Source organism: Notechis scutatus, chromosome 10 (genome assembly GCF_049901735.1).
Source record: "Notechis scutatus isolate UNSWTSFEM ecotype Mainland chromosome 10, rNotScu1.2, whole genome shotgun sequence".
NCBI classification, from domain to species: Eukaryota; Metazoa; Chordata; class Lepidosauria; order Squamata; family Elapidae; genus Notechis; species Notechis scutatus.
In genome coordinates this window covers 3,988,474-4,005,308 of record NC_142018.1, presented here as the reverse complement: position 1 = coordinate 4,005,308, position 16,835 = coordinate 3,988,474, and the positions used below count along the sequence as shown (strand labels likewise).

The window sequence follows — 16,835 nt, the reverse complement described above, 5'->3', positions numbered from 1 at the left end:
CATCTGCTTGTGTGGCTGCAGGGGGCGGGCAGGGAGGCGAAATGTAGCATAAACAGAGAGAGGCGGCTGCCCGGTTGGGTGGCGCCATCTTGGCACTGGGGGAAGTTGGTTTAGCTCCAGCCCCAGCCCATCTCCCTGATCCCGTTGAACAAAATGGCTGATGTCTATAGCCTATTTCCAATGATCTCCTATGAGGGTGCTGGGCTGGGTGTTTTTTTCAAAGTTCTAAAGAGAGAAGATCAGAACCTATTTCTGAACAGTCGCTGAAAAGCCTGAAAAAGAAAATCTCTTGGCGGAGGGAATCCCACTTGGATCAAAACCTCTCCTTGCAACGTCCAGTCACCAAGCGCTCACGTTAAAGGAGCAGGAGGAAGCGCAGCTTTTTGGACTTCTCTATCCATGAGTTTCTTTAGGTGTTTGGGAAAAACGAATGAAAACGACGGAGAGACGCAAACCTTATTCCTGATCAGATTATGCAAAGGGTTTTAAAAGTCCGCGAAGTGAGGCTGGCCTGGCTCCAAGCAAGGCCTCCCCTGCACGCAAAGCCAGGGGCCAGGCTTTCTCTCCCCTTTGGCAGGCAGGCATTTGTGTTGGGAGGCAACCTCTGTCTAAAGATGCCCAGAGCCACATGAGCCTCCGGGGTCATTGTTGTGCAATTCAGAGACTAGGTTTTTGTTTTTTCGTAGCAGAAACTAATCCAGTAGCTGAAGCTGTTCTGAATGAATTTCGGACAGTTGGAGGCACCTACAAACGAGGATTGTGCTTACATCAGAAAGGACAACTCAAAAGAGACGGGCGTTTTAGCAAAATCAGAGTTGAGGCTGAGTATGTTTGGGGCCCCGAGGGTGTGGGAGGTTTCCTAGGGCTACAGAAGCAATGCATGTTCGTCCCATTCTCTAGAAGTAAGACTTGATTTGGCAGCCATGATTCCTGTTTTGAGCCGTCTGCTTAACTGTCCGTCTCCACCGTTTCACGGAGCTGTTCTTCCTATTTGGCAAAACGCGACAACGCGCAGTCCAGGCCGTTAGCTAAATGCCCCTTAAGGCACTTGGAGATGCATTTGCACTAAGCAGTTTTCCCTTCTTCTGGGTAAGACGTACAAAAAAAAAAAGGTCATGAATAGCCTTAATCACTTCAGAGCTGCCATGTTAGAAAAAAATAATAATAATCCATAATGTGTAGCAAACCTTGGAAGTGTCCCCAAGGACAGTCTCCTCCAGAAGGGTTTCAGAAAGCAAGAATTAGCCTCCAATGCTGCTTTTCCATTTCTGGTCCAAGTGCTGCCTTTCCCTTTTTTATGCCTCTTGAGTCTCCATCACCAGAGGAAGCTAATGAGACAGGGAGGAAGCAGGAAGTGAAGTGGGTTGCAGGAAAAGAAAGGAATAAGGAGTCTAATTAAAAGCATTTCTATTCTACTCCTAAGGACCAAACTCAACACGACATTAGGCAGCCCTGCATTTCATGCGTACGTTGAAATAAAAAGAAACCACACCTGCAGATGGGCTGACAATGATCAAGATCAGAGCAGGTGCAAGGAGGGGGCGGAAGAATGGAAAGTGTTCATCAGGAGCTGCTATTTGATGTTCTGGAATGAAATTTTTAATTAGGGAGGAAAGACTCCAAAGGAAAGGAAAGCGCCAATCGGTTTGGCTTGGACCTGGGATGCTGCTTTCCAAAGGAACCATTTCTCTTTTCCCTCTTTCTCCTGTTTGCTGTAACTTTTAAGTTTGAAAAAGAAATGACACGACCCCAAATTCCCTACTTTTGCCCACCGCTTTGATCGCCCCTTTGCAAAACTAAGGAGCACAAATACAGGTAGTCCTCGACTTACGATCCATAATTGGGACCAGAATTTCCACTGCTAAGCATCGCTAAGTGAGTCGCGCCCGGTTTTTCCAAATTTTTCGGCCATGATTATTCAGTGAATCATTGTGGTTGTTAAGTGAGTTCTGGGCTCATTAGGTGAGTTCCACTTCTTGTTAGTGGAATGGAATGGAACAGGTCTTCTAGTCCCGCCCTAGACCATTCCAGATAAATGGGTGTCCAACCTTTTCTTGAAAACCAAAGGAGCATCCGTGACTTCTGTAGGCAAGACGTCCAGATCAACTATCTCATGGGGAAAAACATTAACCGAAAGAGGAAGGCTAAGCTTTATTTTTTTTTAATCTGAAGAAGAAATCACTTACCAGAGCTCACGAGTTGCACAACCTCAGCTCTTCAAAGCTGCTACGTCTCCATTTCGATGGAAAGAGAAGTCCCTTGCTGGTAATCTGGACAGACAAACAAAACATATCCACTCAGTAAGACAGAGATTGCCCTTCCTGCAGAGTTGTGTAGTTGTGGAGCGCCATTTTTCTAGGCTGAGGTTGGTGTGTGTGTGGGGGGTCTATTTGGCTTGGAATGGCCTGCTGGGGACTCTGCACTCTACAAAGACAGAGGAAGATCGCATGTCCTTCGCATCCAACTAGAATTTGGTACAATTACTGCGATTACTTCCCAATTCTGTATTTAATAACTGCTCCCTTTTTTTTTTTTTTTTGTAAATTTTATTTGAGTTTTCACAAAAGAAAAAAAAATACAAATAAAACATCTATTTTGAAAGTAGCGTAATCCCGGGTTACATTTCTTCGTACAGACACAAATTCAACTTCATGCTCATTTTTATGTTCTATTCCATATCTTATTACTATTTTACATTTTCTGCACAGCTTCTCCCCTGTTTTAATTTTCTCAATTTTATTTTAATTATCCCATCTCAATTCAAATCATTATATTTATATTTTTTGTCTGTCCTGTTTCAATTATCTATTATCTTTTCTCATTAAACAAAATTTCTCCTGTAGTTACTGATTGGAGTATGACGCCTTTATATCTTTTAAGTTTATCCATTTAACTCTTATTTAGGCTTCAATATATACCCTAAAGTTATAACATTCAATATAATACATAACTTCCATTTGGATTCTGCTTGGTACATTCTTAAAATACACACTATATTCTTAAAAAAAGAAAAAATTATAAATGTATGTGATTAAAACAACACATTCCATTCCAATTCAATTCTATCATTACTATTAATATTCATTAAAATCTTAACTTCTTTAACATTACTTTTCAATTAAATATCATACTTCTATGGGAACGATTATCAGCTTTCCATAATTAATTCCCTCTCCTCTTCACTTATATTTTATAAAACGTTAACTAATTAAAATGTTCCCGTTCCTTCCTAATTCAATTTTCTCATTTATTTTATTTCATTTATTTTATTCACAAACATTTCACTAAATTACATTATTTTATCCCTCATTTTAATCATACATTGTTTCCAATTTTCTAAAGTTATTTCTATTACTAATATAACAAAAACAATCTTATGTACCTTTACAGAATCCCTTTTTCAGTTAGGTTTTCACCCATTATCTCTAAATAGGTCCTGTTTCTCTATATCTTGCTCCGGTCCTTTGTAACTTCTTTTCCTTTCCTTCTTCCCTCTCTTCTTCTCTCTGCCCTTTTTACCCCCTTGTCTCTCTACCTCTATTTCTCTCTTCTGTATTCCCCTTTTCTGTTGCTTCCAAGTATTATACTTATTTTTCAAATTATTTTTCTTTTCTTTGGTTGTTTTTTTAAGTCTTAAATTCTCCATTCTCTTTCCCCCCTTTCCTTTTTCTTCCCCACATAAAATTGCTTGTTCATTAAAGATGGCTTCTTCTTTGTCCCAGTCTTCTTGTTTTGCAGTCGTTTCTTGTTTCTCATAGTTCCAAATCTCCATTTCTAAGAATTGAAAAACGAAGCCAAAAGAACCCTTCCTTTCTTGTGCATCTTCTTTGTACTTTTTAAGTTCCATTTTCAATTCATCCAGAAGTGGTGCCATTGTATAATTTTTTAAACAACTACCCAATTAATTTTAGTCATTCAAATGTAATAACCAAGGATCCAAAGATTACCAAATAATCCAAATACACGCAAGCTGTTTCTTTTTGCTCTTTTTTTCACTTTCTCTTCCTGGTGTTACTGTTTAGTTACAAAGCTTCAGTTAAAATATATCTTTTAGAAGTCTTGTTGAACTTTTACTGTAGATTCTATTTAGTTCCAGGCAGTCTCCTCCCTCTTCCAGATCCTGCCCTTATTCTTTTTCTCTCCCTTCCTGCTTATGAAAAAAAAATTTTTTGTGTCCAGAAATCTTTATTATCCCTTTGACATTTTGTTTTATTTTCAGCTTAATTGCCTGTTGATGTCAAAGCGGATTTTTCCAATTTCTTATTTAAGTCTCAGTTGTCAGTATAGGGAAGGAGAGAGAAGTAAAAAAAAGCCAAACCTTTCCCTTTTCACTTTCCTTCGCTGCTTCCGATTCTTCTTTGGGAGCGATGTTATTTTTTGTAAGTTTAAATTCCAGGGTACCTTAGTTGTTGCTTTTACAATTTAACCCGGTCAGCCAAAACTTTCACTTTTTATCTTCCTCCTGCACATTCTTTTCCGGTCGAGTTCTTCTTTGTGTTGGCATTTCTGACCACCGCTGCAACCGCCTTCGGGAAAGGGAGTAATGGCCAGCTGAGGAGGAGAGATGCGGCTCTCCTCGACCCTGCTGGCGGTCTCCCCCCTCTTCACCACCTCTACGGGGTGGTTTAGCCCCGAAACCAGCCGGCTCGGGGCGCTCCAGCGGTGAGCCCAGACCAAAACCGTGCACGATTGCAGATTTCTGTCTGTCGCCGAAGAGACTTCAAACTGGAAGCCATAACTGCTCCCTTTTAAACCACTCAAAAGCAAATTTGGCAGAAAATATTTGGAAGGCCCACAAGAGCTGCAGCCAGGAGGTTTACTACTTTCAGAGTCTGAGTTTGCATGCATATTTAGGTAAGTATGGGCACGTAGACACTCAGCCTGCCTTCCTTAAACTTTGCAAAAAATGCATTTGAGATTTACAGCTTGGGGAAATGGTCCCTTCGCTCCCCTTTCAGCCAGGCTTCTGTGCTGGGCCATTAACTCCCCCCACCCCAAAGAGGAAGACAAGCTGTTCCCTAATCCTGCAATCAATCTGATCTTGATGGCAACCTCTCCAGTCCCCCGTTGAATAGGACTTGATTGGTAAACAACGTGGCCTTGGGTTGGAAGCAGAGAGCAGGAGTAACTTTTTAAAATAACTGATTGCAGCCCTCTTCATCTCCTAAAACCCTGCTTTTCAAGCAAAGGGTAAAAGGCAGAAGGGACCCTACACTGGAACCACTGGGCACATCTGCAAAAGCCTTTGCAGGAAGAACAACATGGGAAAAAACACGGTCACGGGGGGGAAGAAAAAGACTGTTGTGGTTTGTAATGTATGTGCCATGTATGTATGTAGGCCCACAGAAGATTCAGCTTGTATCTAGGGCAAATGTAAACTAAATGAATAGCTCCAGGAAGTCAACTCAAAGCTTGACTGCTGCAAAGTGCCCTACATGGGGCTACCCTTGAAACCTAACTGGCCCAGAATGCAATGGGAGGGCTAGTCTCCAATTCTTCCCTAAATCTGCCTCAATGATGAGGAAGGGGCTGTAAGAAGGGCATCTCTGTTTCTGCTGCATAAGAACGACTGGCCCAGGGTTGCTGATTCTTCCTCCCCCCTGAGCCCCATCCACTTTTGGATGTCTGATGCCCACTTTTTTCTCTTTTTTTTAATGTACAGAGCAGCGTTTGTCAACCTTAACTTTTAAGATCTGTGTGTCAAAACTGCCACCCGTCAAGCCCACAATTGACATATGTGTAGCCATTTTATTTAGCCTTCTTATATATCCCTTTTTTTCCTTTCTCTTTGCTGGCATTGGGGGGGGGGTTGGGGCTTGCCACATTCCAAAGGTGGGAGGAGTGGAGATAGAGACAGTTGTTTAGACTATGTGGTGCTTCTTCCTGTGGGAACAAAAGCTGACCCTGCTGAGACCTGAAGGTGGAGACTGATGACACCAGGCAATGTTGATTTACTTCTATTGGAGAACGTGACTTCCAATATTATGTGGTGTAATTCCGGGTTATGTCAGATCCGGAATTACAACAGACTTTGCCAATTTCATGCTATTCTAAATAAATGTTTGCTGCTTTCTTTTTGAATGGATTTCATCACTTGGAAACCTGACACCTGTGCTTTGCATTTGCTAGCTACCAGTCTGCCATGAATTATTGGGGGGGGGAGCTGGATGAGGGCGGGCAAGCTAACGATTCATCATACCTGGAGACACAACTTCAAGGTCAGAAAGCTGGGAAAGGCATGTACCTCCGTACCACTTACTTTCCCACAACGTCTTATTTGACTATGATTAGACAATGAGGGATCAACAATGGGAAGGGACAAACGGGGAAAAGTTAGCTGGCACGCAAACCCCAGTTCTGGCTTTGCTGTATTGTAATCCACTTGGCCTTTAGTAAAGTAAACCTTTCACACCAAGTGGAGTCGAGGGTCGTTCTTGCTTAAGGGACCAAGTTAGGGCAGGACTGACAGTGTGGATTTCAATTCCCAGAAATCCCCAGCTAGCAGGAACACTGGGATGGAGAAAGGTTGACTTAATGGACCCAAAGGAGAAATCTCTATTTTTGATAGCTAAATCGGAAAGCACAACATCTGCAGCAACATCACACAGACAACATGTTATGTATATGTAAATAATGTAGCTGGGTTGACAATATATAAACTACAAATATATATGTTTGTAGCTTTATGGAAGAATACTGTAATGTATTATGCTGTGTTCTGATTGGTTAATTATGCTACAAGTTGCCATAAGAGAGAGCTATAGATCATGGTTTAATTCTCTTTCTCTTTTTCACTGATGATCTCTCTTGATACTGACTACGGACCGATACTGACTAACCCTGTTTAGTTTGATATTCTGTTGATATTGAAGGTTATTTGCTGTACTATGGTTTGATATTTGTCTGCTGTAAAAGACATGAAACCGGTAAGAAGATTTTATAACTGGATATTTCTGGACTGCTAAAAGCATGTATGACATGGACCGTTTATTGGACTGTGCTATTTCTTCAAGCAAACATTAATACAACTTGTTCAACTCTGTGTGGCTGTATATTTCTTCATAACTGTTCTAATAAACCGTCTTCCATGTGCATATCCTTTTTATACAAGGGTTACTCTGCACATATCCTAACACAACATACAAAGATGCAAACAGAGAGTTTCACCCGTAGTCTGCTGCTTTGAGGTCCACACCATGGGGTTTTGCAGCATTTTCATCCATGTGTTCAATTCTCCACTTTGCCCCCCCGAGCCCCTTCCCCATGACAGCCCCCTCCTCCTCTCTGCACCAATGCCCTCCCCCCTGCATTTCAAACGGCAGCCCCTCAAAGGCTGGCCTGTCCTTACTCTGCTGGTTGCCATCTTCCATCCCGTCTTCCTCCCACTGCTCCTCGTTTGCCAGCAGGGGATTTCGGGCTTCACTCTGGGCTCGGATGGGGAAGGAGTGTCCATCTCCCTGGCTGTGGAGAGAAAGGCGGCATGGAGGTGAGGGGAGGGGACCCCAGAGAGAAGAAAAAAGCCAACTGGCAAATGGCAGAGCTGAGTCTTGTTGGCATCGGGCATCAACAGAGGAGCAACAGACTCTTCCGGGGCTCGCAAACTTCCCTTTAGATGCTCCAGTACAGAGGCCTCCAAACTCGGCAACTTTAAGACTTGTGGACTTCAACTCCCAGCAAAGCTGGCTGGAGAATTCTGGGAGTTGAAGTCCACAAGTCGTAAAGTTGCTGAGTTTGAAGAACCCTGCTCAAATATATAACCGAACTGGATTAGTGTGATGACCCAAAGGGGCGTGGCACAAAGGCAACCCAGTCAGATAATCAGTAGGAGTCCCTTTATTAGCTCCAACTTTGGCCCCAATGTCCTGGTTACCTTCTGGGCTGGAGAAAAAGTCTCCCAGGAACAGCCTTTGGTTGCAGAGAATCGAGTCCAAAACACGGTAAAACAAAAACTAACTATAAATTCAATCCAGCCAAAATGAGATAATTAGTTTGGCAGGGCAGGAGCAAGAATTCCAAACATGAAGGCACGGCAATAACTCCACACAGTTGGGAAGACGCCAGGAACACAAATAAGAAACAACAACATAGGATAAAGTCACGTTTGCTCCCAGCAGCTGCTGCAGTCAGCATGCATTTCTTTTAAACTCTCATTCCCAGCTGTGGCTAATGAAGGGAATCAGGGCCCTTTCCTCCCCCATAAGCCACGCAACCCACGTTGGTCTCTTCTCCATTCCTCCCTGCATGCCCTAGGATGAAGAAGGGGTGGGCCTGGTTCTTCCTCTGAATTCCCTCTCCCTTGTTCTCTCTCTTGTTCTACCTCTCCCTTGTTCTACCTCTCCCTTGTTCTACCTCTCCCCTGCTCTGCCCAGCTGGACTTTGCCCTTCCCCAGTTTCCTCCACAGCCAATGGAGCCACACTCCCACTCCCTGTCCTGTCAGCTGTTCGTCTTCCTCTTCGGATTCAGACTCTGACAGGGGCATGACAATTAGTTGCTCTTCTGCAGAGAAGCACAGGGAGTCATCGAACTGCGAGTGCACTTGAGCCCAAAATTTCTCGCAAATGCAATTTAGACCGGAATTTTAGTCCTAAATTGTTGCAGTCATAAGTCAAGGCATCACATGAGACCCAATTTTACGACCGTTCTTACAGTATATGTAAAGTGAATCACTGCAACCATTAAATGAATCATTTATGCAAATACAGCATATCCAATGGGCATTTTTTGTAGTTTTCTACCAGAAAGCAGCAAAAAAATAAAAAAATTGCAAATCACGGTGCTGTGACCAAGGGACACTGCAACCAGTCGTAATTGTGAGCTGGTTGCCAAGCACCCAAAATGTGATCACGTGACTGCAGTGGGAGGGGGGCAGCAGTCGTAACTTTGAGCATCTGTTTTGAAGTCCATTCTAACTTTCAATGTTCATTAGGCAAGGAGTATCTGCAGTATTTGCCTGACATCTGACCCATAAACTGACTCCAGAGCGGAGTGTCTGAGCCCGTAAATAGGAGCTGCAGGGAAAGAGCTGTTACCAAAGATGTATTCTACAACAGGGGTCCCCAACCACTGGTCCATGGACCGGTGCAGGTCCGTGGAACAAGTCCTACCGGGCCGCTGGCTTGCTGGGCGCCGCCATCTTGTTTTGGTGAAAAAGTGCTTCCGGTGAGCTTTTCCAGGTAGAAAGCTCACCGGAAGCACTTTTTCATCAAAACAAGATGGCGGCGCCCAGCTGATGTCGGTACCGGGCCGCGCCATAAAAAAGGTTGGGGATACTGGGCCGTGGCGTAAAAAAGGTTGGGGATCACTGTTCTACAATGTCTCTGGAAGCATCGTTGTCTTTAAACCAGGAAAAAACAAACCTGAAGAAATTTCTGTATTCCTCTTTAAACAAGGGAACAGTAGAACATCTGCTGGTTGCCCACCATGAATGCAACACAATCTTTACAGAACAGAGGCGTCATCAAAGGAGTCACGTCAGGAACAGGGTTAATTAATGACTCTGAACTGCCAGCCCAAAGAGATTTACAGGCTTCGGCTGGGGACAGTTTGCAGGTCACGGAAGAGGAGGGGGAGGAGCTGCCTTCCAGCCTGGATCTGAGAGCATGCAGGGCAGAGAAAAGACAACAGCAATGGAGATCTGCAGATTACTCGGGAGGAGGCCGCGCCCGTCTTGAAGGGCTGCTGCACCGGAAAGCTATTTATACACGGCAGGCAGAGGGAGGCGTTGCTGGGAACAACATGTTTAGTTTGTGGCTGTGCATTTGTTTATGCTTCCTGCTTGACTTTGTGCCTTTGAGACTCCAAACTTCTCTTGCCACGTGAGCTCTTGTGGATGTACTTTCAGCTTTGCCTGGTGGCTTTAAGTTTGTTTAGTGGACTGACTTGTTGGAGCAGCTTTGCATTGGTTTTATGATAGGCCATTGCCTTGTGGACTAATCTTGGCCTGCTCGTGGCTGGCTTTATTCGAGGCCAGATGAAGGGAACTGTTGGGGAACATCAGTAAAGCTTTCTATAAACCACACTGCCGTGTGTGTGTGTGTGTGTGTGTGTGTGTGTGTGTGTGTGTGTAGGGGCAACACAGTTACTAAGGTCCGGGCCTGAGAGAAGCCATTTGGGCTTGTGGACACCTACAGCATTTTGAAAGCATGTTCACGGGTGCATTCACAAAGCAGCCATGAATGTGCTCTTTAGCAGAAGGTAAACCAGGAAGTTGGCACGGGGCCGCTTCTTTCACATCAGCAGACACTAAATAGGGTTACTTTGGTTTCCCCTGTCCAGTCGTGTCCGACTCTAGGGGGGATGCTCGTCTCCATCTCCTAGTCAGCATTGTCCAAAGAGATTTCTGTGGTCATGTGGCTGGCATGACTGTACGCCAAGGCACACAGAACACTGTTACCTTTCCAACAAAGTGGTACCTATTGATCTACTTGCATTTGCCTTGCTTTCCAACTGCTAGGTGGGCAAGAGTCAAAGACGGGAGCTCACCCCGTCGTGTGGCACTCGGAGGCCACAGCTTTCCAGCTGACAAGCTCAGGGTCTTTAACCGCTATGCCATCACTTCCCCTGGCAGAAGGGCATCCTGGCCAAAACACCAGCCAGGCCAGGAGATTTCTTTTCACAAAGACAAAAGTGCTTTGCTTTGCAGCAAACCAGCTTCTCTCCGGCTCTTTTTATAAATCAAGAGGAGGATTTGCAGAGCACCCAGACAGGTTTCTGCTGGCCCACAGCTTCAGGGGAGGAGGGGGTTCTCTCCCACCTGCACAGCCCCAAACCTCCCTTTGTGGCGAAGGGAGAGGGGGAAGGGGAACTCGAATTCTATCTCCACAGCTGGTGGGCGGGTTGCTTTCTACTTACCTGGACTTCACCGGGAATAACCAGAGTCTCTTCTCTTCCCCAAATACCTGCTGGAGGTTCCTGGCCAAGCCGAGGTTGAAGCCGTTTTTATCAGGGCCGCTGGAGAACACGGGAGCCGAGAAAGCCTCTGCAGCAAAAGAGAAGGCGGTCTCAGGCGCTGGAAAGCGGACCCGATAAGAGAGGGTTTTTTGGGGGCTGCACCTGCTAGAAATGAGTCACCACCTCCAACCCTCCTGCGGTTTCAGTCCAGGGAAGGCTAGCAAGCAAACTGGAATCTGAGCCGGGGTTTCGACAACCTCGTGTTTTAAGATGTCAGGCTACTGAAGGTAAGGAGGATCAGAACACAGAACAATAGATTTGGAAGGGACCTTGAAGGTCTTCTAGTCCAGGGTCTCCAACCTTGGCACTTTAAGCCTGGAGGACTTCAACTCCCAGAATTCCCCAGCCAGCTGGCTGGGGATTTCTGGGAGTTGAAGTCCTCCAGGCTTAAAGTGCCAAGGTTGGAGACCCTGTTCTAGTCCATCCCTCTACTTGAGCAGGAGATCCTATAGCCGTGATGGCGAACCTATGACACGCGTGCCACAGGTGGCACAGAGCCATTTGTGCCGGCATGTGAGCTGCAGGCAAACGTACCTCACTGGGCATGCGCACACCTCACAGCTGATTTTCGGCCGGTTTGAGGCCTTTTTCGCCCTCCCAAAGGCTTGAGGAAGGCTTCTGCAGGCTTTGAAAGCCGAAAACTAGGCCCGTTTTGTCACTTCCTGTTTTTCCATAAATACTGGAAGTGACGAAACGGGGCTAGTTTTCGGCCTGCAAAGCCTGCAGAACCCTTCCTCGAACAGGCCGAAAATCAGCTGTGAGGCGCAGTGCAGGTAAGGGAGCGGCAGGGTGGGTGGGGATTGCGTGTGCATGCATACGGGATGTGGGGGGCATTGCCTTCTGGGTGCTGGCATGCGAGTGCAAGTGTGCAAGCGCACGCACATTTTTTTGGCACAGGAGCCCAAAAAGGTTAGCCACCACTACCCTACACCATTTCCGACAAATGGTTGTCCAGTCTCCACAACGTCTGAAGGCAAAGCTGTTCCATTGGTACTAATAAAGGAGAATATTTGTAGGTTGATATGAGGATGATCCAACAGGTCTTAAGTTGCCTAATTGTAATAAAAAAATTGGGAAATGCTTTTTCATAAACAAAAATAGTAGCGGAATAAGAACAAGATGAATTAAGGAGGAGTTTTTGACCAATGTTTCTCAACCTTAACAACTTCAAGCAGCCCTGGGGAATTCTGGGAGTTGCAAGTCCACACATCTTAAGAGTTGTTGAGATTGAGAACCTCGGTTCTGGACCGTGAGAGCTCTTCGTCTGTGGGACTACTGGCCTCCTGGGTTCATGGAGGCTCCGTCACTGGGGGGTTTCATGTCCTCGGCGTCTTGGCTGGGCTAAAAGACCCCCCCAAATCCCTTCTGACCCTGTGATCCTATGAATAACCAACAAATAGGAATCCAAAGATGTGTGCACAAGGGTTCCAGGATTCCAGAGTGGGGGACTGGGGGCCCATTCTTGCATTCTGGAAAGTGTATCCGTCCATTCGGTCGCCCAAAAATGGGCTGTGGCACAAATCTGCCTTGCCCATAGCTTTCCTTCCGAAGCGGTGAACGCCTTACCTAGAGTCGATCTGTTCTGACTGACGAGCCAGCAGTGGTAGCCAAAGAGGAACAACAGACTGACCAAAAACATGACTGCCACAAAAAGAAGGAAGAGGACGTGGAACCTGGAATGGCCACTGGTGGGCTCCACCTGCAAAGAAAAGCGGGAGAAAGTAGGAGGAGGGTCGAAACAGCCAGCGTGTCCAATTATTTGCAAGTCTGGCTTGGGCAGACCTTGGAGGACCAGGGAATGCCCCTACCAGCCCTATTCTACTCTACTCTACTCTACTCTACTCTACTCTACTCTACTCTACTCTACTCTACTCTACTCTACTCCACTCCACTCCACTCCACTCCACTCCACTCCACTCCACTCCACTCCACTCCACTCCACTCCACTCCACTCCACTTCTATTCTATTTCATTCCATTCCTTTCCATTCCATTCCATTCCATTCCATTCCGTTCCGTTCCGTTCCATTCCATTCTATTCCATTCCATTTCTATTCTATTTTATTTCATTCCACTCTATTCTTTTCCACTCTTCTATATTCTACTCTATTCTACCCTCTTCATTCCAATATCTATTCTATTCTGTTCATTTTCTGCATTCTATTCCATTCCATTCCATTCTTTTCTACTCTACTCTTGTATATTCTACTCTACTCTACTCTACTCCTCCCTCAATAACCTTCAGATAAAAACAAAACACCACAAAAATTCTATGCAATGCCAAGGTCATCCATCTTCTTTTTTTAACTGTTACCCCCTTCAGTTCAAAGATGTCCTCCAGATGTGGCTGAGTGACATCCCGCTGCCTTCCTCCCTGACCATCTTTGATTAAGGCTGCTGGGAGGTAGAGAGTTCTGCGGAGTTTTTAGAGTACAGGTAGTCCTCAACTTATAACAGTTCATTTAGTGACCGTTCAAAGCTACAATGGCACTGAAAAAAGTGACTTATGACCATTAGTCACACTTAACGACCATTGCAGCATCCCTAATGGTCACGATATCAGAATCCAGATGCTTGGCAACAGATTCACATTTATGACAGTTGCATTATCTCGGGGTCACGTGATCCCCTTTTGCAACCTTCTGGCAAGTAAACTCAATGGGGAAGCCAGATTCACTTAACAACCACGTTACTAACTTAACAACTGCAGTGATTCACTACACAACTGTCTCACCAAGCAACAGAAATGTTGAGCTCAACTGTGATCATTAAGTTGTGCACGACTTGTATTGTTTCTCCCTCAGCAAATTTGAGATGCATAGACCCTGAAGCCCTGACCACAAAGCAGCTGAGGGCTGGACAAGAAGTAATGGTTGGGAACAATCTAGAACTGAGGCGAAATTTCCTGACAGAGAAAATAATTAATCAGTGGAATGGCTTCCCTCCAGAGGTTGTGGTACTCCAACAATGGAGATTTTTAAGAAGAGACTGGGCAGCCACTTGTCTGGAATGGTATAGAGCCGTGATAGTAAACTTATGGTACACGTGCCACAGGTGGCACGCAGAGCCATTTGTGCCGGCACGCGAGCTGCAGGCAAACTTACCTCACTGCGCATGTGCGTGCCTCACAGCTAATTTTCAGCCGGTTTGAGGCCCTTTTCAGCCTCCCAAAGGCTTGAGGAAGGCTTCTGCAGGCTTTGTAAGCCGAAAACTAGGCCCGTTTCATCACTTCCTATTTTTCCGGAAATACCGGAAGTGACGAAACGGGGCTAGTTTTCGGCCTGCAAAGCCTGCAGAAGCCTTCCTCCAGCCTTTGGGAGGCCAAAAAAGGCCTCAGACCAGCCAAAAATCAGCTGTGAGGCGCAGTGCAGCTAAGGGGGCGACGGGGGGTGGGGAGGGTGGGGATTACGCACGCATGCGTAGAGGGTGTGGGGGCACGCGCATTGCCTTCTGGATCCTGGCACGTGAGCACAATTTTTGGCACAGGAGCCCAAAAAGTAGCCACCACTGGTATAATCTCCTGCTTAGGCAGGGGTTCGACTAGATATAGGGGTTTCCAACCGTGGCAACTTTAAGACTTGTGGACTTCAACTCCCAGAATTTGCTGGCTGAGGAACTCTGGGAGTTGAAGTCCGCAAGTCTTAAAGTTGCCAAGGTTGGAGACCGCTGGACTAGAAGACCTCCAAGGTCCCTTCCAATTCTGTAATACCGATACAGAATGCAAGACCAAACAGCTGAAGGAGAGGGGAATATGATCCATTATTATATATTTTAATGATAAATTGAAGGACACTAGCTTTGAAGTAGAAATGAACTTCCCCAGTTTTGAAAGGTTAGGATTGTAATAATGCCTTGTACAATGGCAACTTTCTTCCGTTCAGAAAGAGGTGTGTTTCCCGCCGCCGCCCTGGGACTGGTTTTGACCCCCAGAAGGTTTCGGCCTCCAGGGACATGCAGAAAGTAAGCGGTGACCGGACTCCCCAACTTACTGTCCAGAATTTGATGAAATACTTGAAGACTGTCGCTGCAATAAACGTGCAGTACAACAGAGAATAGGCTAAAAACAGTAGGAAGAACTTGTAGTTAGAAAAGCCGATGCAGTTGTTCACCCTGGAGGAAAAAAGTGACGACAATAAGAAGGAAGGTGGAATCAAAATACATTTGGAGAAATGATGCTATGAAAAGCAAACGCAGCAATGAGCACCCTGGGTTCTGATGCAGCCAAATGTCCACCTCCAGCCCAGCGAAGAGTCCCTGCACACCCCAGTCCATGGGCACAGACCCAGCCCACCTAATGCCCTCCTTCCCTCCAGCCCCCTCCAGGGAGGGCCTGCCTCTTTCCTCCCTTAGACACTGACTTCAGATCAAGGCTTATGTTGCCCTCCAAACTGGGGTATGGTTAGTCTGACCTCTTTGTTTTACTGCATTTTAGCCCTTGCTTAAGAAAACTGGGATAGCAATTTTCTTCCCTAATAAGGCTTTGGATTCTTCTTCCTCCTGGATGTGAAGTGTCCAAAAATGAAAGACTCAAACGTAATTTTAATTTCTGTATCACTGCACAGAGACCAGGGCTAGAGTGTCCAGCTAATATACAAGTGTTCATTTTTCTTCTTCATGTCCCTTCTTCATGATTAAGATCTGCTTTTCTCCTTCCAGTAATTTGTAAATATTCATTTCATTTCTTGGTATATTCCAGCCTTCATCGAGTAATTCTTGCTGCATGTTTAATCTAGTCATTCATAGAGAATGGACTATATCTGCATATATAACTACATTTTTTTTCTTATTGTAACTCTCTCCAACTTGGAAAGCATTTGAAATCTCTAAATCTGTGTTTCTCAACCTTAGCAACTTTTAACATGTGTGGATTTCCAACTCCCAGAACTCCCAGCGTTCTGGGGAATTGCAGTACACACATTTTGTATTTGCCAAGGTCGAAAGACACGGCTTTAGAATCATAACTTTCTGCAAAGCTCCAGAGAATGAACGATATTTGAGAGGCAGATCTTGCTTAGCTCTATGGCAGTGTTTCTCAACTTTGCTGGCTGGGGAATTCTGGGAGTTGAAGTCCACACATCTTAAAGTTGCTAAAGTTGAGAACGAATGCCCTAAAATTCAAACCTAAAAAGCCAATGCATGAAAATGCTCTTTTTTCTTCATAACAATGCCCAAGTCTATGATAGTCCTCTTTGGCATATTTTAGATTGTTTTTTCTAATTTTTTTTTAAAAAACCTGCTAGTTCAAACTTACTAGGATACATTCTGTGTCTCCATTTTTGTGGAGAGTAAGGTCAAAAAAATAAAGCCAGGTAGTTGGAACACACCTGGCACAATTGCATCGTTCCATTTACTATGCATTTGTGGAATTCCCCCAAAACATATTGGGGGAAATATACCAAGGTAAGGAGAACCTGCACCAAAGAGAGGTACAATGAGAATTCCTGTTAATAGAATATGAGATTCTGAATCTCCTTTCCAGATTTGGGATGGACAAGAATTAATAATGCACTTTTATACTTGAGATATAACACCCAGTCCTTCTTTCTGAGTAGCAGAAAGAGAAATAGTGTAAACCCACCAGTGTGATATTCCGTTTTCTTTTGGCAGGTAGTTCAAAAGCGCAAATGCATTGGGTCAATATTTGTCAAGTCAATGGTGAAAGGATGCAAGGTGTTGCCTCAAGAATGCCATTTCACATGCATGGTGCACAATGGATTCATGGCACATTTTTTCACACTTTTCTATGCATAACGATTTGGGGTGTGCACTGTTTCGCATGAATGTTTATTGGAGTAGCAGAACCAAAGTTGGAGTTCTGAATTTTAAGCAGTGTTGGTGGAATGAGCCGGTCAATTTCAGAAATTGATATACTTCTGTCCCTGAAA

General features: G+C 45.0%; 1 protein-coding gene across 2 annotated transcripts in view; it reads right to left on the bottom strand.

Moving 5' to 3' along the window:
- Positions 1-249: 249 nt before the first annotated feature.
- ZDHHC15 (zDHHC palmitoyltransferase 15) overlaps positions 250-16,835 on the bottom strand; it is a 32,352-nt gene continuing 15,766 nt past the window's right edge. For both annotated transcript variants that reach the window (XM_087971991.1, XM_087971992.1), the window contains 6 exons: positions 14,940-15,060; positions 12,518-12,650; positions 10,853-10,979; positions 7,349-7,461; positions 2,187-2,270; positions 250-1,328 (listed from right to left, as the gene is read on the bottom strand). In XM_087971991.1, the coding sequence (XP_087828117.1) occupies positions 2,227-2,270; positions 7,349-7,461; positions 10,853-10,979; positions 12,518-12,650; positions 14,940-15,060 (538 nt within the window). In that variant the 3' untranslated portion in view covers positions 250-1,328; positions 2,187-2,226. The remainder of the gene's footprint in view (positions 1,329-2,186; positions 2,271-7,348; positions 7,462-10,852; positions 10,980-12,517; positions 12,651-14,939; positions 15,061-16,835) is intronic.